This window comes from Zychaea mexicana, assembly GCF_025766255.1.
Source record: "Zychaea mexicana strain RSA 1403 chromosome Unknown BDB00scaffold_1, whole genome shotgun sequence".
NCBI classification, from domain to species: Eukaryota; Fungi; Mucoromycota; class Mucoromycetes; order Mucorales; family Lichtheimiaceae; genus Zychaea; species Zychaea mexicana.
The window spans coordinates 1,004,095-1,029,201 of record NW_026516664.1 but is presented as its reverse complement, the minus strand read 5'-3'; the positions used below and the strand labels follow the sequence as shown (position 1 = coordinate 1,029,201).

At 42.4% G+C, this 25,107-nt stretch overlaps 8 protein-coding genes across 8 annotated transcripts; 5 read left to right on the top strand and 3 right to left on the bottom strand.

Moving 5' to 3' along the window:
* Positions 1-596: 596 nt before the first annotated feature.
* Positions 597-2,232, top strand: BDB00DRAFT_795329 (uncharacterized protein). The gene is made up of 3 exons (XM_053121384.1): positions 597-846; positions 906-1,112; positions 1,197-2,232. Exons 2-3 carry the CDS (start codon positions 910-912, stop codon positions 1,825-1,827), a joined length of 834 nt encoding a protein of 277 aa, XP_052985993.1. The 5' UTR covers positions 597-846; positions 906-909; the 3' UTR covers positions 1,828-2,232.
* A 65-nt stretch (positions 2,233-2,297) lies between these two features.
* On the bottom strand, positions 2,298-3,590 carry BDB00DRAFT_752770 (TLD-domain-containing protein; the record flags this gene model as incomplete). Its single annotated transcript, XM_053118646.1, has 6 exons — positions 2,298-2,439; positions 2,533-2,619; positions 2,713-2,742; positions 2,866-2,930; positions 3,046-3,201; positions 3,336-3,590. The coding sequence occupies 6 exons, from the start codon at positions 3,588-3,590 to the stop codon at positions 2,298-2,300; spliced, it is 735 nt and encodes a 244-aa protein (XP_052985992.1).
* A 1,853-nt stretch (positions 3,591-5,443) lies between these two features.
* Positions 5,444-6,163, bottom strand: BDB00DRAFT_795319 (uncharacterized protein). Its single transcript, XM_053121383.1, has one exon. The coding sequence runs from the start codon at positions 6,107-6,109 to the stop codon at positions 5,936-5,938; it is 174 nt and encodes a 57-aa protein (XP_052985991.1). The 5' UTR covers positions 6,110-6,163; the 3' UTR covers positions 5,444-5,935.
* A 2,007-nt stretch (positions 6,164-8,170) lies between these two features.
* BDB00DRAFT_866584 (uncharacterized protein) lies at positions 8,171-12,453 on the top strand (the record flags this gene model as incomplete). Its single annotated transcript, XM_053126242.1, has 9 exons — positions 8,171-8,281; positions 8,363-8,509; positions 8,594-8,803; positions 8,905-10,449; positions 10,539-11,220; positions 11,302-11,363; positions 11,437-11,655; positions 11,743-11,964; positions 12,088-12,453. The coding sequence occupies 9 exons, from the start codon at positions 8,171-8,173 to the stop codon at positions 12,451-12,453; spliced, it is 3,564 nt and encodes a 1,187-aa protein (XP_052985990.1).
* A 434-nt stretch (positions 12,454-12,887) lies between these two features.
* Positions 12,888-15,640, top strand: BDB00DRAFT_795313 (autophagy-related protein 22-like protein). The gene is made up of 7 exons (XM_053121382.1): positions 12,888-13,159; positions 13,246-13,676; positions 13,811-13,953; positions 14,044-14,263; positions 14,419-14,728; positions 14,809-14,960; positions 15,043-15,640. The coding sequence occupies exons 1-7, from the start codon at positions 13,025-13,027 to the stop codon at positions 15,317-15,319; spliced, it is 1,668 nt and encodes a 555-aa protein (XP_052985989.1). The 5' UTR covers positions 12,888-13,024; the 3' UTR covers positions 15,320-15,640.
* Positions 15,641-16,808: 1,168 nt separating this feature from the next.
* On the top strand, positions 16,809-18,900 carry BDB00DRAFT_795303 (uncharacterized protein). The gene is made up of 2 exons (XM_053121381.1): positions 16,809-17,367; positions 17,460-18,900. Exons 1-2 carry the CDS (start codon positions 17,007-17,009, stop codon positions 18,776-18,778), a joined length of 1,680 nt encoding a protein of 559 aa, XP_052985988.1. The 5' UTR covers positions 16,809-17,006; the 3' UTR covers positions 18,779-18,900.
* BDB00DRAFT_795301 (uncharacterized protein) lies at positions 18,901-19,977 on the top strand. The gene has a single exon (XM_053121380.1). The coding sequence runs from the start codon at positions 19,048-19,050 to the stop codon at positions 19,858-19,860; it is 813 nt and encodes a 270-aa protein (XP_052985987.1). The 5' UTR covers positions 18,901-19,047; the 3' UTR covers positions 19,861-19,977.
* A 205-nt stretch (positions 19,978-20,182) lies between these two features.
* BDB00DRAFT_783192 (uncharacterized protein) lies at positions 20,183-20,488 on the bottom strand (the record flags this gene model as incomplete). Its single annotated transcript, XM_053120359.1, has 1 exon — positions 20,183-20,488. The coding sequence occupies one exon, from the start codon at positions 20,486-20,488 to the stop codon at positions 20,183-20,185; it is 306 nt and encodes a 101-aa protein (XP_052985986.1).
* Between the last annotated feature and the right edge of the window lie 4,619 nt (positions 20,489-25,107).

The following is a 25,107-nucleotide window of genomic DNA, read 5'->3' as shown; positions in this document are numbered from 1 at the left end:
CTGAAAGTTGTCACTTCATACTGAGAAATTTGTGATAGATCTACTGTTGAACCACGAGAAATTAGTGTTGATGTAATTTACATTCTTTTCCTCTTTTTCGAGTGAGCTCCTTGAATGATCTTTGTATGTAACCCATTATTGTATACATACTTATCAAACTTGCTGTTATAGCATGTTTCTTAGCTGTACAAGAAACCTGAAGATGGTATAAAAGAGCATCATGCTCATGGAATTTTACCGGAATATCTTGTGAAGAACATGTCAAGTGTGACACGCCACGCATTTGGATTTCGAAAGGCTACGTAAACTAAAGAAACCGCTTTACGTGTTGGCTTATGCTCCGGTTATGATGTGCTCCCAGGACTAGGTCATGCTTGTGAACACAGTCTTATTGCCATCACCGATGTAGGTTACGCGATGACTATGAAGGCCCTGCTGGAAAAGGAATCGCATTCGTAACTGTCTTGCTTTTTGGCACTTCCTAGTAAAGATAAAATGCCATAATATGCAACATCGAGCTGTAAAATAAATTCTTGATGTGTTCAACTACGAAGATCCTGTAATACTATAGAAGCAAAAATAAATCGATTATTAACTGTACGTGTTTTATTGACATTGCTTATCGAAAACGCGTGCATAAGGCACCAGTCGCGTGTAGATCTGGATCGGGAATTTTTTTGTCGCGTACGCACTTGTACCTGCGAAAAAAATCTTTTTGTGTGACAAACTCCGGTTGCTTGTAGTGTCTAACACAGTGCGTACTATTCATTGTGCTTCTCTTTTATCATTGTGCTACTTCTACCACTTGTGTGCCTTTCCTCTTCTCTTCGTCCATTCCTTCTGCTTCTATAATAGCCTTCTCTCAAAACCTGACCAACGGGCTACTACATACAGAGCTAACATACCTTCATGAGTACCCTTGATGCTTTTGGATTCCATACACAGAAACATGCACCACAGCAGCAGCATGCACCGCAATCCAAAGGAGAATCTGCACAACAACGAGTAAAGTCCATTGCTTTCGACGCTGGAACCGTCGACGCTTCTTCCTCTACTCCTTCCTCCTACAAGCATTCCGCACTACATCAACAACATCAAGCTGTGCCCTGGCTCTGTGCACCTACCAGCAATTCTGAGCCATCACAATTGCAAAAGCCATCCCTATTCCTCGCCACTAAGAGCACCAAGATTCATACCATCACTACTGTTACAACGAGAACTAGACAATCTACTTTGCCCTTGGCCATGACAAAAACGCCAAAGAAATGCGGTAAAGGACCAACGGCACGGCCAGTAGCAGCAACAAAAAAGCCAGTAACGGGACCTATCACGCGTTATTTCACAGCCAAGCAACAAGACGCCTCTATGGAGATTGATGCAGATCAACGGCGAGTGCGAAAACAACTGTCTTTTCAGGAATTATGGCAGCGGATGGTTCAAGAGTACAGCCAGCACCGAAACAAGAATGAAGACGATGATTGTAATCTATTAAAGCAATCCAGTCGACGACGAAAGCATGACGACGATAGTGACGATAATATCAATAACGACGAAGAGTGCTGCGCAGTGGCGGTGACAAAAAGCACGTTGCGACAAGGACGACAGGCTACCAAAAAGACGAAAATTACAGTAGATCACGAATTCTTGCTAAAGTTCCAACAATTATTAACGGTCAATAACCCTCCACTGTACAAGATACCATTGGTTGAGAATAAGGATGAAGAGCAAGAACAGCAACAAATCGTTGTTGTAACGGTACGACGGCAGCTGACAGCGGACGAATCGATTGCTTTCCTCAAGCAGATTGCGGACGAGCTATTGTTATGATGTTCATAATTCCCCTGCGCTCCACAACAACGACAGAAAAAATTGTGTAAATATACCTTTGTTTTTTATTTTATTTTTCTCGTAGCGCCATATATGCATGCATGCGTGCATGTGTAGCGTTTTTGCTAATATTGTCTATTATCCCGAATCAATTGCACAATCTGTTTGACCCTGATAATAATCATAATAATAATAAAGCAAGCATATTATTTTTTAAAAGCAAAAGGAGAACTGATTTTTTGGAGAAAGTGAGTAATAGATAGACAAAAGAGAGAAATGCAGAGAGAAGATTATACAAAGAGAGATAGAGAGAGAGAGAGGAGAGAAAATGGGATATAATTGTTGAGGGTATGCCTTTGAAGGTGAGATGAAGCCAGGTAGTAGTTTGGTTAAAGATGAAATGATTTTGCTGACGGTATGTATATGAGACGTGCGATATGTATAAAGAGAAGGGTATCAATGGTATGCTTTTAGTATCGAAAGCCCCATACTTCCAATGCGAGGCATTCGAACTTTGAGCTAGTCGCTAGGGGTTTGTTATCAAACGTGGCACATGATTCTGTGTGTCCTTGGAGCAAATCTTCGTCGAGCCAGATCGCCACGCGGCCATCTCTATTAGGAATATGTGTGTGTGTGATCAGCAACAATTGAATAGCTACGGGTTTATTCTTACCCATATATGCACCGAGTACAATTTAAACTTACCCGCCACCCATGCTGATGTAGTCTCGAGCAGAATAGCATAAATAGTCGTTTTTGCCTGTCCAACGATAGATATCCAGAGGTAGTACGCTGGATTCTGTATTAGCAGCAGCAGCAGCAGCAGCAGCAGTAGATAGCACATCAATATCTTGATCAGCTACATGCATGCCGTTGTTGGTCGACGACGAGGAGGAATCCAACCTCCAAAGGAAACTGTGTCAAAAAAAAAGATGTTAGAAATCATTCCCGTTCTTTGGTGCTTGTTTATTTACATGTAGCTACATGTCTGATAATACTCCTGTTTTTTGTGCAAAAGGCTCAACCAATATTACTTACCATTCGCCTGATCCATAATATCGTGACTGGACATGTACTGGTTCTGATAAGTAGGCGCCAAAGATCTACGATTTGTTATGCATATGAAGTAACAAGTTTATTATTTTCGTTCTTCAAAAGAATTTTCGAAATAACATCATATTATCGTCACCAACGATTCTGCTATTGCGAATCAATTACCTCGTCGTCAATGGTCTGAATAACTAGCACACAAGGGCCGTGGTGCTGTGATAGCTGGCGATACATGGTCTGTAGACTCGCTCCATGTTGGTCCATACTGTACAGCAATGACCATTCGGAGCATACTGCTACGCGTGATGGAAAATGACTTCGAAGCTATTGTTTATCAATATTAAAATACGTACAATCAGTAAAGCGTTTGGTTTTATATCTTTGTGCTGAAACGTGCTCTTTTATATTTCTGTTCTTCGCAAAAAAAACAGCCAAAAATGAAATAAATCAAAACGTACACGTTCGGCCATGTTCACGTCAAGACATCCGGACGTATGCGGCAGACGCTGTGTGAGCTTGATGGATGGATATTGGGTAGCAGTTGCAGCACTAAGGATCGACTTTTTCTGCTCGCGTTCGTCATCGTTCACTTGTTCTTCATCTTCGTCGCTGCTAGCGCTGCTAGAGCTGGCCGTGCTGGCCGTGCTGACTGTGCTGGTGCTAGTCGAAAGCGATAACGAACTAAACAAGCCGGTGCTGCTTCGCCGCACCATTGTCTCTCTTTGTCGCCGCTCATCATGCATTTCGAGGTGTCGAGTAAGGGTGTTTGAAGAAGAGGAGCGTAAAACAACGTTAGCTTTTGCTGTCGTCGTAGAAGTTGTAGGTGCTGCTGCTGCTGTTGTTGTACCGCCTTCGTCGAAATAATAGAATTGGGTGCATTGGATAGGCGAAGTGTCCAGGACTGCTGCAATGATATGGTGAGGCTGTTGTTTCACATTGGTCGCTGTTGTTGTGTTTACGATAATTGATGGCAATGATGGAGATGCTGAAAGTTTCATGTTTTTTTTTTCTGATTAAAAAAGAGAAAAATAGACCAAAAATGAGGTTTCGAAGTCGAATGGAAGACTGGGCACATTTTTATATGGGCCGGTCCTTGTTGCATTTTTACGCCAACTTTTTTTATCTTTCGTGGGAAGCTTTTCTCCCCGCGGATGAAGCACAGACCCCCCTTTCTGTCTCCTTTTTTTTTCTCTCTCTCTCTCTCTTTTTTGCTCTTTAGCTGCCTCTGAAATAGTTAGCTAGATAACAGAGAGGTTGAAGCGGGCCGGCACCTTCCACCGTCAGTCCGTTTTTGTTTTGTTTTTCTTTTAAAAAAGGTATTTTCATCATAGTTTCCCACACCATTCAGTAATCCCCGCAAACAAAACATAGAAGAAAGCATCATTTATTTACATTGGATAATGGGCACATCGATCTCTCTCGATAAACAGATGTTGTAGTAACTCATGGCAACTAATAGCATAGGCACACGTTGCCCTAGCAACGGCGAGAACGGCGACGACGGTTCACTACTAGAAATAGAACCCTGTGGTAACCACGCCACCTTTTTAAAGGCAATCGGCATGACATTCGTATTACACCAACAACATCAACAACAAAAAGCAGCAACTGGCGATAGTGGGCGACCCGTGTGACCATCGGACCAATCAGTGCAGTGTAGAAACTTTCTTCTTGAACACATCATTTCAATCCTCTATAAAAAATCAACAACAACATGCAACAACATCGCGATGTTCGTATACCAAATGAAATGAACCGATCCAATTCTGCACCACTCGGAGTCGGATCCGTTTTTCCAATATTTTTCTCTTGCCAATCCCTCGCTCTTCTATTTATAACAGGTTTATTTTCGCCCTCGGCTGCTGCTAGCGCAAAGCTACATAGCACGATAAGGTTCAGCGTTAAAAGAGATGACAATACAACGCGAGAATGAAGAAAGCCAGCACTTGGGGAAGATGAATGTCACCAACTTTCTGTTTGCGGAAGTGTAGTCACCATGACCCATTGTTATGGTGTAGTGTATCTTTTATCCGGACAGTCGGGAGGCCCTCCTCTGATCTTCTGCCTCTTCTTTAATTTGTTGCCTTGGTTGTTTGTATTACCTCACCACTGTATTGCTAACTATGTTATACACATTCACGCGAAGAGAAAAAAGAGCGGACCGTGGGTGATTGAGAAATATGGAAAATGACATGAAACATTATCCGTGTGTGTGTGATAATACGGCGCACACTCACGCAAAGGGTGGGCTTGAGCTCGGTTCCGTCGTCGGCCATCACAAGCATTGTAATTTCTCGTGGTGTTTTAAAAAGAAGGATCTGGACTCACATTCACATAAGTGCTTGCGGCACCAATCCATGTGCGCACTGTTCTATTCTTACTGTAATGCACTCAATTCATGCTAGACTTGGGGCAAGATCTACCCTCCGCCTTGTACTACTGCTACACGAGAAGAAGAAAAAACACTTTTGCCTTTTTTATCCGTCACATGTCTCTTATGTACCGTTCTTAGCGATAGGTTTATCAGTCGTTCATCTACAAAGGCAATACAAGCACTCTTATTGGTGCAAAAAGTAGTATCTTTCTTTCAGGATACACATGTTTGCTACTACACAGACACCATATCATTGCCCTTCACTGTGGCTTCAGCAAGTGCCTGGCTACGCATGAAAACTAAGACACACATTCTTATTGTATGGAGAATTTGAAGGAAAGTAGTTTAATTTACAGACTACATATGTCTTGTTTGTAATTGAAGGGTAACATGAATAATGCTGACTGCTAAAAGAATGCTAGAGAAGACACTATTGGCGGTTTTCTCTGTTGTGATCGTGCCTGGGAACTACAACTACCAGCTCTTACCCACGTGAATGGACTGCCATACACTCAACATTGTGTTCTGTCCAGGACTCTCTTATTAATGCATGTGGCATAGACATGAGCTTTAAGATGTGAAACAAGAAGAAAGAATTCAATGTTTTATGTACAAACAAGATCTGGCTTCGTATTTCTGCTCATCTTTTTGTTGATGTTCTTCGATACAGAGTTTTGTACAGTGCTATAAAGATGCTTCAACATCGTTGTTACATACTTTACTGTAGTAATGACTCCTTTTTACACTACTATCAACCTTTTTGTCATGGAACATTGCAAAGAAAAGGCCGATAATCACATATATGCAAAACAAGAAAGATGTCAAGTCGATAAAGAAACGTGAGAATGAAGTGTCCATATGAGTAGGGAAACTGCTAACTGAAAACAGCAGGAAAAAAAAGATTCAATTGCCTATACAAGAAGATTAGAAAAAGAATATACATTATCTACAGAATTATCAAAATACTATTGCTTTCGAGCTAAGATTTTAAAAGAATGCTCTCATGCCCTTGGATGATGTTTATTGTTGGTACGCCTCTTTCTCACGTTTCTAGCGGTGCGATATCAAGCATTTAAGTGTATGTATCTTATTTCGTATGATCAACTGTGTATGTGCAAATTGTGTATTCTAAATGTTTTAGCTCAGTGACAGTACTTGTATTCGCGTATATTCTTTCCGTCGCCTACGACGATGCTTCTCCCCGCTGTGACAGTTGACGACGAATGCGCACGCGATTTAACAACTGTGTTTGATCAATACAGCACTAGAAGCGACATCTCTTAGCAATAATGCCGATGTTCGCATCGAGGAATCGTACATGCCACGCGGTAAAATACTCAGAGAGCGTTGTTGTCTTAAATTAAGCATATAATTTGAACAAAGAGTGCTCCAGTCATTAGCTCGGTTGTATTGTGCAGCCGGTCGTTCATCCGACGATGGTTCATTTTCTGCTGTGGTCAGGCCTTAAATACCCGTAAGTTGTCTTCAGGCAAATCGTTGGTGTAGAAGAAGACTGTCCACTACTGGATGAGATTTATATATCATTGAAACTGTTTAGACTAACAAGCGTTCGCCGATACATCTTCCGGCTCTCGTCAGTACCACAGGGCTCGGTTACTGCTACCAATTAATATGCTGTAGCGGCGCTAATGGCATCGGTATCTTTTTAATTTAACGGCTGTTTTCTTTGAAGCTCGCTACGACAGAAAGTCGCATAAGCAGTAATCGACGAGAAGCTTGACCCTCCATCAGCAGAGATCAGCCATTCTTTACTTAAATGTACGAACAAGGCATACATCGACCCGGAATGTTCTCTAAGTATAGTATGGTAATGATGACAATCATGGTACTTGAAGCATGTAGAATATGCCTTGAGCAGCTCTAACAAGCGGTTAGTATTTACTGTCAACAGCGATATAGCTGTTATACGAACTGGATAAATTGGCATCATTCACTTGACATCTGGAAGATTGCGTCGTTGTTGTTGGGATAAAATATCATCTTAAGATCGCTCTATATACTGTTAGATATTTCAGAAAGATCTTTACTCGTTTCAAGATAAACTCACACATTCCCTTATAGATCCCTTTTTCTTTACTAATAGCTCGTGGCTGGAAACAGTAGAGGCCATGCTGGCAGCATTGTCATCACCTGCTCTCAAACAACAACAATTGCTTATGATCAATGCCAACCGCTTAGATTCATCACACCGGAGGTAATCCAGATATTCTTCATTTTAATCCTCTTAAAGCTCGCGCCAAGAAAAACGGCAATATTCTAGGGTAACAAAATGCTTGACAACGGCACTATTGTACGTTTTTGATACTAGAGAAGCAACCAATTGGTCTTATGGAACCAAATCGTGACGAGTTCCACAAACGTGGTAGTATTACTGAGCGGCGTGCATACATAGATCGACAGTAATTTTAGGAGCAAATACTGCTGATGCAGATAAGTGAATAAACTGTTATACTGTAACTTATATATTATCGTAGACTTGGTCATTTATGTGCAGTTATAGTAGAAGTAAAACAAACTTTGACGTCGATATAATGAGGTTTCGTTACGTTGTTGCCATTCGGATATAAAGACGGGTATGGTTAAGAAAATTACGAGCATAATTTTTATGTTAAAGAGCCTAGGAAGTGGTAAGTAGAATCCTTCCTTTACCTTGGGGAAGTCTTGCAGAAATCAGTTACCCCTGGGGCGCGGGACCTGCTGTATTTCCAACAAGACATTGCGCAGCAAAAGTTTGTTGCATGAATCGGGTAGTATAAGCCTTCGAATTCAGAGTGAGAGAGACAGCCGTCACAAATTTCCAAAGAAGCTACTACCATATTTGGCATACATCAATTTCCATCAACTTTTTTTTCTTGTTGTAAGCTCTTTTTTGTGCCCTGCATAAATACACACGACGGTATGGAGGACAAACCGAAAAAGGCTCACAATGCCCCACAAGCGGGTAAAAAGGCCGAACGTAAAAAGGAAAAGAAGGCCGGAAAGCACTCCAATGCACCTAAAAATGCAAAGGTATACATAGATCCCCCCGGAGTGATCGATCTCAAAAAAATATGTCTATAATCTACTAACAGTAACGATGGCGATCATTAGGCTTTTACTTTCCAAAGCGCAGGCAAAGCAGAACGAGCAGCACGACGTAATTACGATATAGGAGAAAAGAAACTCCATGTCCCATTGGTCGATCGTACTCCTCTTGAAGCACCACCGGTGGTTATCGCCGTTGTTGGACCTCCAGGTGTACGTCTTTTTTTTATTCTTCGCTTTGCATACTCTCTTAATTTCATTCTGCTAAAAAAAAGCCATGTTTTATTATTCTTACAGTCCGGCAAATCGACCTTGATTAAGTCGTTGGTGAAGCGTTATACCAAACATAATCTCGCCGAAATCAAGGGTCCTATTACCGTTGTTAGTGGCAAAAAACGACGATTGACATTTATCGAGTGCGCCAACGACATGAACTCCATGATTGACGTTGCCAAGGTGGCTGATCTCGTATTGCTATTAATCGACGCCAGCTTTGGTTTTGAAATGGTAAAGCCTTTTCAGCTTTTTTTCCTTTTTCTCTCTCTTTTAAATTTTCAGTTGTGGGAAAGGACTCATAACTCTTTACTTTTTGCACAATAATTTTTTAGGAAACGTTCGAATTTTTAAATGTACTTCAATCACACGGATTCCCCAAGGTCATGGGTGTCTTGACACATTTAGACAAATTCCGTAACAACAAGACTCTACGCACGACAAAGAAACGACTCAAACACCGTTTCTGGACCGAAATTTATCAGGGCGCCAAACTGTTTTACTTGTCCGGTGTGATCAATGGCCGTTATCCAAACCAAGAAGTACAGAACTTGTCGCGTTTCATCTCTGTCATGAAATTCCGACCTCTTGTCTGGCGCAACACGCATCCGTATGTTGTAGCTGATCGTGTGGAAGACTTGACTGATCCAGAGTTGATCCATCTTAAGCCCAACTGTGATCGTACAGTGACACTATATGGCTATTTACGAGGTACCAACTTGAAACCCAACATGCGCATCCATATCCCTGGTGCAGGTGATCATACTTTGGCAGATGTGTCTGTGCTACCTGATCCGTGTGCCTTGCCAGACAAGGAACGGAAACGGTTGGATGAAAAGCATAAATTGATTTATGCCCCCATGTCGGATATCGGTGGTGTCATGTATGACAAGGATGCAGTGTATATCAATGTACCAGGCCATTTCACCAAAAAAGCTGCATTGGCTCCCTCTGAACGTCAACAACAACAAGGGGGCGAAAACGGAGAAGAACAAGAAGGCAATGAGGAGGACAAGGATGAAGAGGACGTACCCGCTGGCCCGGGTGAAAGAATGGTCATGAATTTGCAGGATGCTCAAGATACCTTAGCTGCACAGTTGGAAGAATCTCACTTGCGTATTTTCGCCGGATCCACTCCATTGCGTGCTGGTGATGTTAAAAAGCAACTGGTCGAGGAAGATTCTGAAGAAGAAGAACAAGGAGGTATAACTGAATCCATCGAACAAGACGACGCTGGTCGAAAGCGACGACGTGCAGTTTTCGGTAACGAGGATAATATGGATGAAGACGATGACGACGAGGAAGACGACGAGGACGACGATATTATGATGGATAGCGACGAAGAACTCGAAGAAGACGATGTCGATGATGAAAATATCCCTCAGCGTGGCAAAGCATTAAGCAAGTTTGATACACGCAACATCCCTCGAAAAGGCGATAAGGATGACAAGGAAGACAAGACGGACGAGCAGGATGTCCAGTTTGCCGACAGTGATAGCGACTTTGGCGGTATTGATGATGATGATGACGACGACGAGGGTATGATCAACGTCGACGGCCGCATGGCACATGACGACGATAAAGAATTGTCGGGCGAATTACGATGGAAGGCCAATCTGAAGGAGAAAGCTAGCCAAATGTTTTTTGGTAACCGCCGCGTCAACTTGATGAATCTTATTTACGACCGAGACGATTTGACGCCCGAAGCTATCATGGATGGTGACTATGACAATGAGAACGAGGACGATGAAGAAAAAGACGCAGAGGAAGAGGAATTCTTCACGTTGAAACGCGACAATAGCGGCAAGGTCAAAGAGGCAGTGGATACTGCTCGTGAATCTGTGGATATGGATGACCTTGACGTGTGGGGTGAAGAAGAGGTAAGCTCGGGTAAAGAGAAAAGAGTTTGTAACTCAATAAGTTCATCATTTCCGTTCATTAACACAACGTGACGGTGATTATTCTATAGATGCTTGACTCGATCCGCAACCGCTTTATTACAGGTGAAGACGACAATGGTGCCAACGGCGCCGCCGGTGGTGAAGAGGAAGAAGTTTTCGGCGATTTTGAAGATCTCGAAAACGGTGAAGGTGGCGAAGGAGCAGCAGCAGCCGAAGAAGAACAGGAGCTGGATCCAGTTGAAGCCGAACGTGCACGTATCGCCAAGCGTAAAGAAGAGTTGCGGAAAAAGTTTGATGAAGAGTATGAAGGCGATGATGATGAAGGCGGACCCAAGCTGGACTTTTACGAGCAACGCAAGGCTGAGATTGATAAGCAGTTGAATGTCAACCGAGCTGAATTTGAAGAGGATGATTTGCACACACGTGCTATGGTGGAAGGTTATCGTCCCGGCAGCTATGTCCGTCTATTGATCAAAGACATGCCTTGCGAGTTTATCCAAAATTTCGACCCTGTCTATCCTGTGCTCGTGGGTGGGTTGTTAACGTCAGAAGACCAGTTCGGTGTAGTCCAAGTGCGACTCAAACGTCATCGATGGCATCACAAGATCCTAAAGACCAACGATCCGCTTATCTTCTCCATGGGCTGGCGACGGTTCCAGAGTATTCCTGTTTACTCGCTCAATGACGGCACACGCAATCGCATGCTCAAGTATACACCAGAACACATGCATTGTCTAGCCACCTTTTACGGTAAAAAACGCTTTTTAGACATCTTTTGTGATAGTGGACAAGAGTCTAACTTTCATTGGCAATATTTCTTAATTACACTAGGTCCTGTACATACGCCCAATACTGGTTTCTGTGCTGTACAATCTGTTTCTGATAACAAGACGGTAGGTTTTCATCATTCGTAAAAGAAGTATTGGTATGTCATGGTTCTCATACTTTGATGTTTGTCCCTATTAGTCCTCGTTCCGGATAAGCGCAACCGGCGTTGTTGTCGATATCAGTCAGTCGGCCGAGATTGTAAAAAAGCTGAAACTGACGGGTACTCCATACAAGGTCTACAAGAACACGGCATTTATCAAAGACATGTTCACATCAGCACTCGAAGTTGCCAAATTCGAGGGAGCAACCGTCCGGACTGTTTCTGGCATTCGTGGTCAAGTGAAAAAAGCGCTTGCAGTATGTATACGGAAACTTCAGGGTCGTTTGCTGCTTGGTCAGGGTTTTCATTTGTTTTTGTTCTCACGCACATGACAACTCTATTAGAAACCCGAAGGTCATTATCGTGCCACGTTTGAGGATAAGCTGCTGTTGAGTGATATCGTTTTCTTGAGAGCATGGTACCCTGTAAAGCCTCGTAAGTATTATAACCCAGTCACGTCCTTGCTGCTTTCATCCAAGAATGAGTGGCAAGGTATGCGATTGACGGGCCAAGTCCGTCGTGAACTAGAGATGCGGGCACCACAGAAGCAGGATTCGGCATACAAGGTAAAGTGACACTCTTTTCCCGCGCCTGTGCGGTTGTGCAACATGTGAACAGAAGGAGAAGGAGACGATGGTGATGAGCTGACTTTTTATATTCTTTGTTGTGACCTTGTGCAATGGGGATAGCCGATTGAACGCAAAACACGTCGATTCAATACACTCAAAGTTCCCAAGTCGTTGCAAGCCGAGTTGCCATTCGCAAGCAAACCCAAGATCCCCAAAGCAGCGTCCAAAAAGTCGTATCTTGCCAAGCGTGCTGTCATTCTAGAGCCGGAGGAGAAGAAGGTCTTTACGTTGATGCAGCAGCTGAATACCATCAGGAACGACAAGGATCGGAAACGGAAGCAAAAGGACACGGAGCGTCGTGTGGAGAACATCAAAAAGAAGGCCAAGCTGGAGGCCACCAAGGCAGAGAAAGAAAAGGAACGAAGGAAGGAGTATTTCCGCAAGGAACAGCGCAAATCATCATCGGCAGCAGCCAGCAGCAAATAAAAGTCATCCCAACCAACAAGAACAACAAGAACAACAACAACAACCACAAAAGCATCATCCTCCCACAAACAGTCATCTTTTTTATTATCAATCTTATTACTACGACAGCAATAAAGTTTTGTACTTTGAACCTTTTTGCCATACCATATACAAACCAGCAACAGTTGCCAGCTTTGTATGTGTGTGAGCCCTGAGTCAAAGATCAGGGTCCCGTTATGTAAGAAGGAGGTCTTGGTTCATTTAGGACAACAGCAGCAGCAGCAGCAGCAGTAGCAGCATCGTCAGAGCCAGTAAGACCGGATTAGGTATATTGGCACAAATTAGGGTTGTTGTCCATCTTTAATTTCACAGCAGCATAAGCAGCCTCAGCCTCTCGAACACACAACACACAACACACATCACACGCGCACCCACACATAAGCTTAGAGACACTGCGCACATACTGCACGCACGGGGATATTTATAACTAACTCTTCCTCCCCTTTTTATTTTTTACTTCTTTTTCTTCAAGTAACCCCACTCCAACCTTATACACGCTCTACTACCCACTAACACTCGCTGCAGAGAATAGATGTCCTTACGCGATCGATTTTTCGCTGATCCGTTTACTGTTGAGGACGACGGGGAGGAACACGACGACAGCAAGTTAAAGCAGCCACCTGCCACTCGCAAAGAGCTATGGTCATACTATCTCTATTACAACGGTGTATGTGTCTGGGGTGATCATCATTGTCAAAATCATACAGAGGTGAGAGAAGAAACTCACAAGTCGTCACTCCCTGCATCCTCTAGGACAACGGGTACACCATGTTCAGTTACATACCCAACATCCTGCAATACCTGGCATATCGCGGCGGGTTCAACCCAGAAACACCAGACGTACGCGGATGTGATCTGCAAAACACGATGGCTCCTTGCAACGTATCGTGGATCGGCGGCTCGTCCGTGCCAGTGTCGTCAATGATGCTGTATGTCCAGGCAATCTCGTTCTCGATCCAGTTCTTGCTGTTCACGACGTTTGGCAGCTTGGCCGACTATGGACGGTGGAATCGGTACATTCTACTGCTGGCCACAGTGATTGGTTGTGCCTCGCAAATCTTGCCGATTGTCCTGGTCAACGATGACGGCTCAGGGTGGGGTGGCATGATGGCTATTAATATCGTGGCGCTGATCTCTTACGGCACGTCGCTGGTATTTTATGCAGCTGCGTTTCCTGTACTTAGGTATTTACTATGATGACAATAATGTGGACAACAAACAAATGACCAAGAAAGAGTTATATTTACATACCGTGTTTTACTTATAACGCACAACTATGCATGTTGGTAATCTATAATTATGCACTGGGCTTTAACAGTGACAATTTGCCGGCTGTCCGTCACGCCATCACCGACCCAAAGTTGACTCAGGAACAAATGCTGAAAGTCAGCGAGAAATGGCGAAACCATATCTCGGCATGGTCAACCACATTCTCCAACATTGGCTTTTTGATCATGACAGGTAAAGTGTTATAAAGAGCATGGTGAGCAAGAAAAAAAGGAAGAAAGCTGATCTGTCATGTGAACGCACGGCACACATAAATGAAATAAGGTGTGCTGTCGGGGGCATCGTTTTATCCGTGGACCAATGGCGATGTTTTGGGCAACGATCCTTTGTACAACTTTATCGGCACCGTTGTCTGTGGCGGCTACTGGGCACTTAATGCGTTGCCTTACTTTATGTTCCAACCTCGCGGTCGATCTGGTCCTCCGCTTCCTGACAGCGCCAACCATATAACGATTGGCTGGAAGTCTATTTTTACTGCACTCAAGTAAGAAGGTCTATTTCTAAAAAGTGGTGGAGCACGTGGATGATGCTGCTGCTGCTGCTGCTGCTGCATGATATCTGCTTGCTGTTACGAGATGATGAAATGGTGGTGCGATGTGGCTGAATACTAACAAGCAGTTCCAACCTTTCGAACTACAGAGAAATCCGCAAACTCAAATATCTGTTCTTGTACATTTTCTCCTACTTTATGTTTTCCGATGCAGTCAGCACGACAAATCAGATGATTGCTATATTGCAGGGCGAAATCACCCAGTTTTCCGCTCAACAAATCACCATCATGAACTTGGCTTCTGCCATCACTTCCATCATCGGCTGTCTCGGCTTCCTTTGGGTCTCAAAGACCTTTGGTGTTCGTACAAAGACCAACTTGTTGATCATCTTGTTCTTGTCTGGCCTGGTCTCGGTTTGGGGTTGCTTTGGTATCGGTCTGGATAACTTTGGCATCAAGGTATGCATGTCGATACCTGTCGCTAGAAGTACGCTATAGAGTGTGTGAAATAGGTTAATGTTGGATCAAACACTGTTTAGAATACATGGGAGCTGTGGGTGTTTTACGTTTGGACAGGCTTGTTCACTGCACCTATTTGGGCCTGGCAACAGACCATGCTGGCAGAACTCGTGCCCAAAGGAAAAGAAAACCTGTTTTTTGGTTTGTTTGGCGTCGTTAACAAGGCTTCTTCGTAAGTGCTTCCTTCTTCTTCATACTACGTTATCTTATCTGTCTATACAACACGTTGCTTTATATTAATTTGATCTTGATAGATGGATCGGACCGGTCGTCATTGGTGCCATCACCGAACACACATCTAGTCTGTGGAAAGGATGGCCATTTGTACTCGCACTATTTTTCATAGCCTTTGTGCTCGTCTGTTTCATCGATGTTGAAAAGGCAAAGAAACAAGTCGAAGAGTATCAAAAGGCGCATCCCATGCCCGATTATGGCAATGTCTACGGCAGCCACCACAATGGTGATGCTAACCACAGCATGCTGGAAAATGCGTCGTTACCAGCAGAAGATTCTGTAAAGTATACTGTGTAGTAATAAGTAACAATGCAATTTTTTGATTTGATGTAGTATATATCAGTAATTCCCTGTTTCTTTTTTCCCTTTTCTTCTCCTCCATGTATTACATCTGTTGTTGTATCTTCTTTCGCTTTTTGTTCTGACCTAATATCATTAAAGCCTTTATTTTTTGGAAATGGTAAATGTAACTAATCAATGGATCATAACATTGCTTATATAAAATGATGATTATACCTAGTAGATACTTGTTGTAAGAATCTTTGGCGCTTAATCTTGCTCTTTGCAATAGACTAAAACTGCTCTATCGTGTTGACCTCAGGAGAATGAAAAGGAAAATATACACATCGATATCCGCGATATCAATATATCTTGTTTTAAGCGGAAGTGTGTATCGATGCGTTATTCATTATTAAAGAATGACCTTTCATATGTTAGTATCTACCCATTTCATCTAATGTTTCCTTCAGAAAGCTAGTCTAGTGACTTGAAACAGTTCCAGTGCTTAGAGTTTGAGATTCTTGCCCAGCCTTTCTCTTTTTTAGGAAGGGGTATTATAACATTTACCTAAGGTAAATCCTGAAGCAGAGATGGTGCCCAACACTGTGGTAGTTTTTGCTCTTGTTGTTGGCGTTCTTAAATAGCTGGAGTACCAACCTTTGACCAACCTCTTGTACATTTCATATTTTGTTTTTGGACTGGCAATTCATCCGCAGTTAGTTAAAAAATCCCTATTTATTTGATCACATTCTCGAACACGGTCATAGCGTATATTAATCGTTTCTGGGCTATTTTCTTCAACAGGCTGAAGCTGTGCATTTTTCAAGTAGAAATTACATTCTGTTCTCATAAAGCTATGAAATGCGCTACGAGAGACTTTGAGGTCACTAGATCTAAGCTCATGTATTAAATGCACATTTATATCCACGGTTGCAGCAGAAGGATTAGAAGCAACACACTTGATAATAGTCAGTTTATGCTCCTCCTTAAGAATGAGTTTACAGTCCAGTTTCTTGGTATCAAAAATTGAATCCGGATTCTCCTCATACTGCTTTACCCATCTCTGCGCAGCACGAACATGTACACAAAATTGCCAACGATTATTTCAACAAGAGACCTTGACTACGAGGATCGAGAAGCATATATTATAACAATGTAAAACTAGCAGATTTCATTGGGTTCGTTTCTCATTCACATATAAGATGCTTAGAGAAGTGTCATATTAGAATAAAGAGCTTATGGAACTCATATATAGTATGTAGTGATGATTACCAAATTGTATATACAAAAGGTAAGAGAAATTGATAGTAAGATTATAAGGTAAGTGAAATCCATTTCTTTTCCTTTATTTATAGTAAATCATCAATGAAATACTATCTAAAATGGTCTTCGTTAGACAGTTTTACTCTACATTCTTAATTTTGCAGTTAAAAACAGACGACATCTAAATCAAAGTTACGATTTTACTACAAATAATTCGACTTTATTTTATCAGCATACGTCAGTACTTTATGGAACCTGTAATAGATAGGCTCGGTCTGAGTTTGTGCGTGAATCAAGGTACCATATAATCGGCATGACAATCTGGATATAATAACAACTGGGTGCAACCCAACCATTTTCTTCTCAAGCCTCCTTTCGTCCCAATAACACCCACACGTACACAAACGTTCTCCACTATATAAACAACATTCAAATACAAAACATGAGCTTATTGTTAACACCCTCGCATCGCTCCATTTCTGACAAAAACCCCTCCATTGATTTTATAACTTGCCTTCCGTACCATGTGCTCGATTCTATTTTTAGTAAAGTCAGCAGCTTACGGTATTTAACACGGTGTACACGCGTGTCTAAAACATGGCGATCGTTTTTGCTTTCCTGGCCAGGTTTATGGCGCGATCTCTCAGATTTAAGACTCAACATTGCCCGAGATCTCGTACAATATGAGCGTTACTTTGACGGAAAGCATGTGCGCGTAGTACATATTCTCGGCCGCTCGAGAAGTGAACAAGAGCAAGCCATATTGTTCTTGGTGCAGCACAACTGCTATTGTATAGAAACAAGTATGATATAGCTCTATTGTTTTTTCGCAGAACATAACTATGATACTGTGCCGGTTTTACTAAAGTACAATATACATGTGTAATCGTACTAGTACGTATTGCCTGTTATCCGGAGATCAATGATCGATTGGTGGAACTTTTTAAAACCACAGGTCGTAGCTTACAGTCACTTCATGTCTATTCCGGCGGGTCCCAATGTGTGCTCTATACAGTACTGCAACATTGCACCGCACTCAAGGACTTGCGATATTCCCATTCCACCGAAGGATTCGAAACACTATCGCCAGACGATGTAATTGACGAAAATATACCAACAACGACACCCATCCAAGACCTGAGTCTGGACGCGATCATGTCTTATCCTTTACTTGAAAACACATTGCGTCTGTTTCCATGTCTAAAACGAGTGGATCTCAATGCATCCATTGTTGGTCGTGATTGTGGACATATACTCGAGTTTCTGGCTACATCTTGCCCACAGTTACAACAAGTTCAATTTGGTGGTGATCATACAGCGCCAGCATACATCCGAAACATATCAACATTATCATCGTCACCACCGCCACCTGCTAAATCGGCTGTGACGGCAGCAGCACTGCAAAAGGATAACGGTAGTATCCGTGTTTTGGTATTGAGTCAGCTACTTGGACTCAGTGATACACATCTTGTACCACTGTTCCTCAAACATGGCAAAACTCTAGAAGCGATCCACATTGAAGCTTGCTATACCTTGGGCGACGCAACATTCTCTGCTCTGGCCATGAGAGGCTGTCCACACCTACGGTACTTGTGCATCCGGCTCAACTGTTTTATGTATGAAGCTGCAGCATCGATCGGTGATAGCAATCACGATCAACAACAACAGCCTATTCATTTCCAACCCCACGATTTGTGCACATTTATACGAAACGCGCCATCTTTAGAGGAAGTCAACTTTAGCTATCTTACTGGCGTCACGGATCCAATAGTGGAAGAGCTTGCTGAACTGAAGAATTTGAAAGAGCTTGAAATCAGTCATTGTGAGAACGTTACGCAACAAAGTCTATGTCGACTTATTATCCAGCAGCAGCATAACAGCAACAAGAACGGCAACAATCATGGACGACAGCTGAAAAGCTTACATTTGTTGGGAATGAAGGGTGTCACGGACCAAGTGCTCAGTGCCATTGCTCAATACATGGGTAGGCAGTTGGAATCGTTGGATGTTGGCAGCAATGATAACATTACCGAGGCAGGATTCAATGCAATAGTAGATCGGTTTTCGCGAACCAAGGTTTTGAAATGGTTGGGCGTCAGTCATTGCTCGAAAATCCACCCGGGTGCATATGATTATGCGTGTCAAAAGTTGAAAACAACAACGGTCTATAGAGTAAATATGAAACCGGGCTATAATATTGTCTTATCACGATAACAGTTTTATTGTACGTACTTATACCCTTGGTTCATACCGGTTGTATTGTTGTAATCTACTAGACAACAATGTAGTGATGGTTTCACTAAAACAGCGTCATGTGACCGAACAACATCTCCTACCCCTATACTATGCTCTTGCTCTTTCTCCAAATAACCCCAGGTTTAAGCGTATATAGCTCCTGCCTTTCTTTCTCTATGCCCTACTGCTATAATCTTTCTTACCAATCTCGTATAATTTCTGACACAAAGTGAGCCGCACACCAAACAATGAGCAGCGCGCAATTAGGCTCATCGGATGACAAACTGCAGCAAGCACTATTGGAAACGATTCGACAGAATGGACGACTACTTGATGAACTGCAAGCAGCGCGACGACGTGAAGAACAGCTTATTGACAAATGCTTTCAGCTGGAAGAAAATTTGCTTCAATATGTGTTGGGAGATGAGAAACGGTCGCAATTGCTGAAGGCATTGATTGTAGACCAAAATGACAAGGACGAACACTTGAAAGAAACTCTACAACAAGGGTCAGTTGTACTACAACAAAATAACCGTAATCACCATGCAACTACTACTGCTGCCACCAGCGTGAGCAGTGCTCAAGATACCGATCAGGACACGGAAGAATGGGTGCAGTGGCAACGGGTACCACACTATGAGGTTGTAGTTAATAGCAAGGTTGTGTCTGAAGCTTTTGTCGCCAACAACGCGAGTGTGTCCTTTATCAGGGAGGACGTTGTACGACGCGCAGGATTAAAGCCAAACAAACTGAACCCGCCGGCTCGCTTCAGACTCTTGGGCAGTGTTCAACCGGTCGTTGTTGCGGAAACTGTTGTAGTGCCGATGAGGATTGGTGATTACCGGGGCCAGTGCCCAATGTTTGTGTATCAGCACATACGATCAGAGATCATACTCGGTGCAAGCTGGCTGCAAAGTGAACGTGTCTACTGGAATGTGGATTTCATGTTGATTGGTCCTAAGAAAATCCGTGTGGATCCAAAGCCACCAGTCATGGTGAAGAAAAGTGATCCAAGAGCGACGATGGTGGATGGGCCTGTCATTATCGAACGTCTCAACTAATAGTGAACGTCTTCATCTCTCTTCTGGTTGTATGTATGTACAATGTATTATATAGTCAAATAACCTCATTACTTTGCTGTAGCGATGAGCTGTGAACTAAGATATAGTTACACAGGAAAATAAAAAGTTTAACAAACTTCAGTTGTTTTTAATGTTTTCCAAATGATGATTATGAAATGGAGAAAGAAAAACGGTATATAGTATAAATATATGCACAGGAGCAAGAAAGAGACAGACTTTTACAAATGGAAGAGATGAATTTGTATGGGGGGATGAATGGTGGTTTAATTGATGTGGAAGGCTGGGAGGCTGAAGTGTTTCTCTACTCCTCATCGCGCTCGTTTTCGTCGCGCTCGTTTTCGTCGCGCTCGTTTTCGTCACGCTCGTTTTCGTCACGCTCGTTTTCGTCACGCTCGTTTTCGTCACGCTCGTTTTCGTCGCGCTCGTTTTCGTCGCGCTCGTTTTCGTCATCGAACTTCCAGTGTCTTCTTTGGGCAATTTGAGCATGTGCCGCTTGTAGGTCGTCCACTGCTACAGCAGGTTCAGGCACAGCAACTGGCCGAGCCTCGGTAATGGAGACAAGAGCCATAACGGTGGCGATGGTCAAAGTGATATAGCGAAATTGCATCTTTGCTCGAAGTAATAATAGTAGTGTGTATAGGAACACGAAGAATAAGCTTGAATGGTTGTGATGATTTACTGCTGGAATCCTCAAAATCTCGCGTATTTTTATATTTTTTTTGCAGCAGCTGCTGCTGTGCGTGGATGCTTCCTTTGATAGGCTATATAGTAACTGATGCTGCCCTGACAAAGTATTATCATTGATGAACTTTGTACGGTATCCCGTCAATGCATTAGTGCAGCGTATATGCGGGTTTCCTACGGGTTGTATAAATAGTACTTATCGGACCCTCACTATCTCTTAGTGCAGCAACGTTAAGATCTACTTTGGTGAGCCTCTTTGTTGACACCAGCCAACCACAGAAAGTAATATCTCGGAAGGTCACGCCATAAAGTATGCATTTGGTAAATAGTCAATGAAAGCATGGATAGTGATGGTTGGCGTTCTTTTTGGTTTGTTCGTTCGTCAACTACGCCGACTAGTTATCAAGCACTGTTTGAGGCGCACCGTATAATACCATTAGATGATTTACAACATGCATGTTTGGGGATCTAATGCACTGCACAATACCACATAACATTATGTACCTAGAACCGCTCGCTGTTGCTGCTGCATCTGCCACCGAGCGCCTTCCCTCTGTTTCTCTCGCTCTTCTCTTTCCTCCACGTTTATGAATTTCCTTTAAAAAAATATTTTCTGTATATGTAATTTGCGAAAAAGATATCAGTAGGAAAATGTGATACTAGGTAATTTAACATCTATACATCAGTAGTGAACTGATCCACTGTAATAGCGTGGTGTTGATTTTGACGGCAATAACAAAAGTTATTGGTTGTATTTCTAGTCAATAAGAAGTAGTGCATACTTTTACCATTTCTTCTATATGCGCACCGAATATCATGCTATGCCTGCATCTTTGTGTACACAACGAAGATGGAATTCCAGCAAAGAAACAACCCATCATTAGCATTATGATATAATCAATCATGTAATGTAATCATACCAATTTATTCTGTGCATTTTATGTACAGTCTATAATGCAGCAAACAGCAGCAGGCTTCAAACCAGGAGAAAAGAATGTAAAGCAAACGCTGATCATGTTTGTCCATCCAAAGCGCAGGTTCAACACAACATTACTGCATCTTTCTGTCACTATATTCTTCTACTACATACAACGCTCTGGCTGGTTGGCTGGAAAATCATTGGCTTTAAGCGGTTGGTTACAAGTTTTATGATTCTCCGCTAACTTTATTGACAATGCACACTACGTTACTACAGCAAAAGACAGCCGCCTCTTTCCATGCACATGACACTACAGATAATACTGCTTTCCATTTAAACAATAATATAAATCACTCGTAAAATCGCTACCTTGGTCATTTTTTTTGTATCTCCATGTCATTTTCAACAGTAATCTCCGTCATTATGCAAACAAATAACAGCAACTTAGTTTCGAAGAAGGTATTTCAAAATGGGCCGCGCTATACTACTGCTGCATTTCTAGAAGATCAGCCTAATGCAACCATACCAAATATGATTTATTATCAGTGACGAATAGAAATAACTCAGCGACGCCAAGGTCTTACAGCTACCGGTGCAGGTCGATATTTTCCTATTTTACTAACTCGGGTGATAGTAAGAATAAACAACGCCGGATTTCTAGTGAAAATAGAGAACTGAAGATGCTTCTGTAAACATATAGCCTACAAACAAACGAGCGGCATGACTCTTTCGCAAGTCTCAGTTGAATTATGATCTGTATTTTGTATCTGAAGTAAAAGTACGTGACAAAAAATATTCGATGTTACTACTACTGCATCGCAGACAACAGCAGCAGGAGGGAGACCCCTCTGGTTTTTCTCCGTCAAATTGAGAAAAGATCCAATCTACTTTTTTTTTCTTCTGCTGCGCATATTTAGTGCATAACAAATGGGCTGCAGGAGCGGAAGAAAGGAAGGTATAGCATAGTATGTATCATACAAAGGGCGTCCAGGGGGTGTGTTGCTTTGGATGTTGCTGTACTAAAACATGAATTACCTTGGATATACATAGGTACCAGCTGCGAAATAAAGAAAGTAAAATCGCATGCCGTTGGCGGATCACTTTTCAACATTGACTATGTTTAAAACTGTATGTACGTTTGACTCTCCTCTTTAACTTTGAAACATAAACACAGATCTGCAACCAACATGCCCTTATCTTCAGGATGTTTCTTTTTCATGTGTGCCCTAAAATATATGTATAGCAGTAGTTTTTAAGGGAGAGTAGCCGGAGGAAGACCTATAGACATATATTCATATCGCTGGTCTGAGCTCCACCACACCCGGTTAATCTGCAAGGAAGAAGAAAAAAGGTTACTGTATGAGAAGTTTGATTGTGAAAAGCGAGGGTGAAGCGGGCCGTTTATCGTAGTCACTACTACAACGTTAAAATCTTGCATGATATGTGCCACTTACAAGTAACACAAAATGTGTATGTCACTCAGATTGTGTCTTCTTTTACGTAGTAGTTTCTCGTTTATTGATGCAATGCCACAGTGGTTTAAAAAAGAACATAAGATTTATCGTAGGATCGTTTCTGGCCGCCTTCCATTTCCATCAATGGGTGCATGTCTGCTGGTCTCGATGTAAGATGATGCACGTAACGATTGCTATTAGAATCGGAAGCATGAACAAAAGAAAAAGTTGGAAATGTTGTTATTAAAGAGGATGTGCGTCTCATAGTATACATCAAGCGTACTGAATACTATTCTATTCGATCTATTAAGGATTACTGATGTACCAATTGCACCTTTTCGTCGCCACATCAAGACCAATTGTAGTGCCCAATATACAGCCTGACCGCGATATATGAGTTTATGGGTTGCTGTACAGCTTGTTATTGTTTCCAAATTGGGCCATCTAAGCGAAAATGAGCTTTTTTTTAACAACAGTGAAAATGACTTCGGTCCTCATAGAAGTAAAATACCTTAGCTGTGCATAGCATGCAGATAAATGGAATACTTAAAAAGAAAAGAACATCTTTTATATAGCCTATCAACCTCAGCAAGTTCGCAGCGAAGGCACCCAAGCATTCCAATGGGCCCAAGAACGCCTGGCCAGCGGATCACGCCTGAAGAGCGTCAACAGCTCTTTAGGATGCACTTTGACGAGCGGCTGTCATACCGTGAAATTTAAATCATTTCACATGTCCCTTTGGCGACAATACACAGAGAAGCACAAAATGAAAACTTCAGATTTGACTTGACTTGAGAATGCGTATGAGTGAGTGGGTGAGTGGGGTTCGTGAGACTATGATTGTGTTATATCATTGATTTACAGTCAACCCCCGTTAACGTCAAACCCGATAACGACAACCCCCGATTTTGTGATTCTGGATGCTGTGATTGGCAGTCAAATTGCTTATTCTCGGCTGTTATAGAACTTACCAGTTGTGTTCGTCTTGAACAGTCATACAATCTTGCATTTGCCCCGTGTTAATGTTCCGGTCATCAACTTCTGATTCGAATACAAATCGTGAGGGTCCGTCGCTGTTAGCATTATTACTAAAGTTAGAAAAGCGCGAGATAAACATCCATTAGACTGAATCCATACCTGCTAGTTACGTTACTCGACCGTGTCTGTTCATCACTATGGTGCAGTGTTTTTGCGCGTTTAGTCGATCTCTCCTGAGTCGCTTCGCGCTCGTGCTTCTTGAGGCACTCAGCGACGTGTTCTTTTTTCGAGATTTCGCGTTTATTATACACACCGCAGCAACTGCAACACTGAAACTTTCTGCGTGGAAGATGGTAACGAGATCTAAGGTAAGTATTCGAGATCGATATTTGTTGCAGAAAGCGTTTTCTTTTCATGCTGCTATGGCTACCGCAAAATAACTCCGCCGCCTGAAGACCAGGTGTGTAGATTTACAGGTGCAGAACGTAGAATCTAAGTTAAGATAGATGATGTGTAGATTTCCAGAACAAAACAGGGATTTTTCGGTAAAAAATTCCTAAATTTAAGGATTGCTTTTAGCAATGTGCGCAGAAGTTTCTATCGCACTTAACAATGTCAAGCGTGAATATCTGATGTCAAATTAGTGAAGAAGATTTGCATTTGCGAGGCGTAGATTTGCAGCAAAAATAGATACTTTGTAGATTATCCAATATCTCCCGCGACAAATTTCCCGTAGTGTATAATATTACAACTACGCCTATAGTTTTAGCAGCAGCAGCAGCAGCAGCAACGGATGGTATCACGAGATCATATGCTACTATCCACACATTTATATGACCAAACGATTCGCCAAACATCATAATCCACTGTTGGGAAAACTTCCATTGAAGCGACGATCCATATTGGTGGGACGGATAGTCATTTCGGCGCTCATTATCAGTAGTCGCCCACGGTATGCAATGCCTTTGAAAGCGATCCAGAGACGAAGTCCTTCTTGACCGATTGGTAAAGATGACATGAGCTTGATGAACATTTCCGTACACTGACCAGATCAGTGGCTCAAATCAAAAACGTAGCCTTGGAGCGTTCATTATACGGGAAACCCTACATGGTTTAAAGCAAACGCATGTAGTCCAAGAGCAAACACATATTACTATCCCTGTCAACTTTAATTGATATGCCACCTTGCCA

What these genes read in the sequence shown, in the direction of transcription:
- BDB00DRAFT_795301 (XM_053121380.1), top strand. Translation starts at nt 19,048, where the DNA reads ATGAGCAGCGCGCAATTAGGCTCATCGGATGACAAACTGCAGCAAGCA.
- BDB00DRAFT_795329 (XM_053121384.1), top strand. Translation starts at nt 910, where the DNA reads ATGAGTACCCTTGATGCTTTTGGATTCCATACACAGAAACATGCACCA. An exon ending in CATCAAGCTGTGCCCTGGCT is followed by an intron (nt 1,113 to 1,196) that starts CTGTGCACCTAC and finishes CAAGATTCATAC; the next exon opens with CATCACTACTGTTACAACGA.
- BDB00DRAFT_795319 (XM_053121383.1), bottom strand. Translation starts at nt 6,109, where the DNA reads ATGGACACTTCATTCTCACGTTTCTTTATCGACTTGACATCTTTCTTG.
- BDB00DRAFT_795313 (XM_053121382.1), top strand. Translation starts at nt 13,025, where the DNA reads ATGTCCTTACGCGATCGATTTTTCGCTGATCCGTTTACTGTTGAGGAC. An exon ending in TCTATTTTTACTGCACTCAA is followed by an intron (nt 14,264 to 14,418) that starts GTAAGAAGGTCT and finishes TTCGAACTACAG; the next exon opens with AGAAATCCGCAAACTCAAAT. An exon ending in GTCGTTAACAAGGCTTCTTC is followed by an intron (nt 14,961 to 15,042) that starts GTAAGTGCTTCC and finishes TGATCTTGATAG; the next exon opens with ATGGATCGGACCGGTCGTCA.
- BDB00DRAFT_795303 (XM_053121381.1), top strand. Translation starts at nt 17,007, where the DNA reads ATGAGCTTATTGTTAACACCCTCGCATCGCTCCATTTCTGACAAAAAC. An exon ending in CTGCTATTGTATAGAAACAA is followed by an intron (nt 17,368 to 17,459) that starts GTATGATATAGC and finishes TAATCGTACTAG; the next exon opens with TACGTATTGCCTGTTATCCG.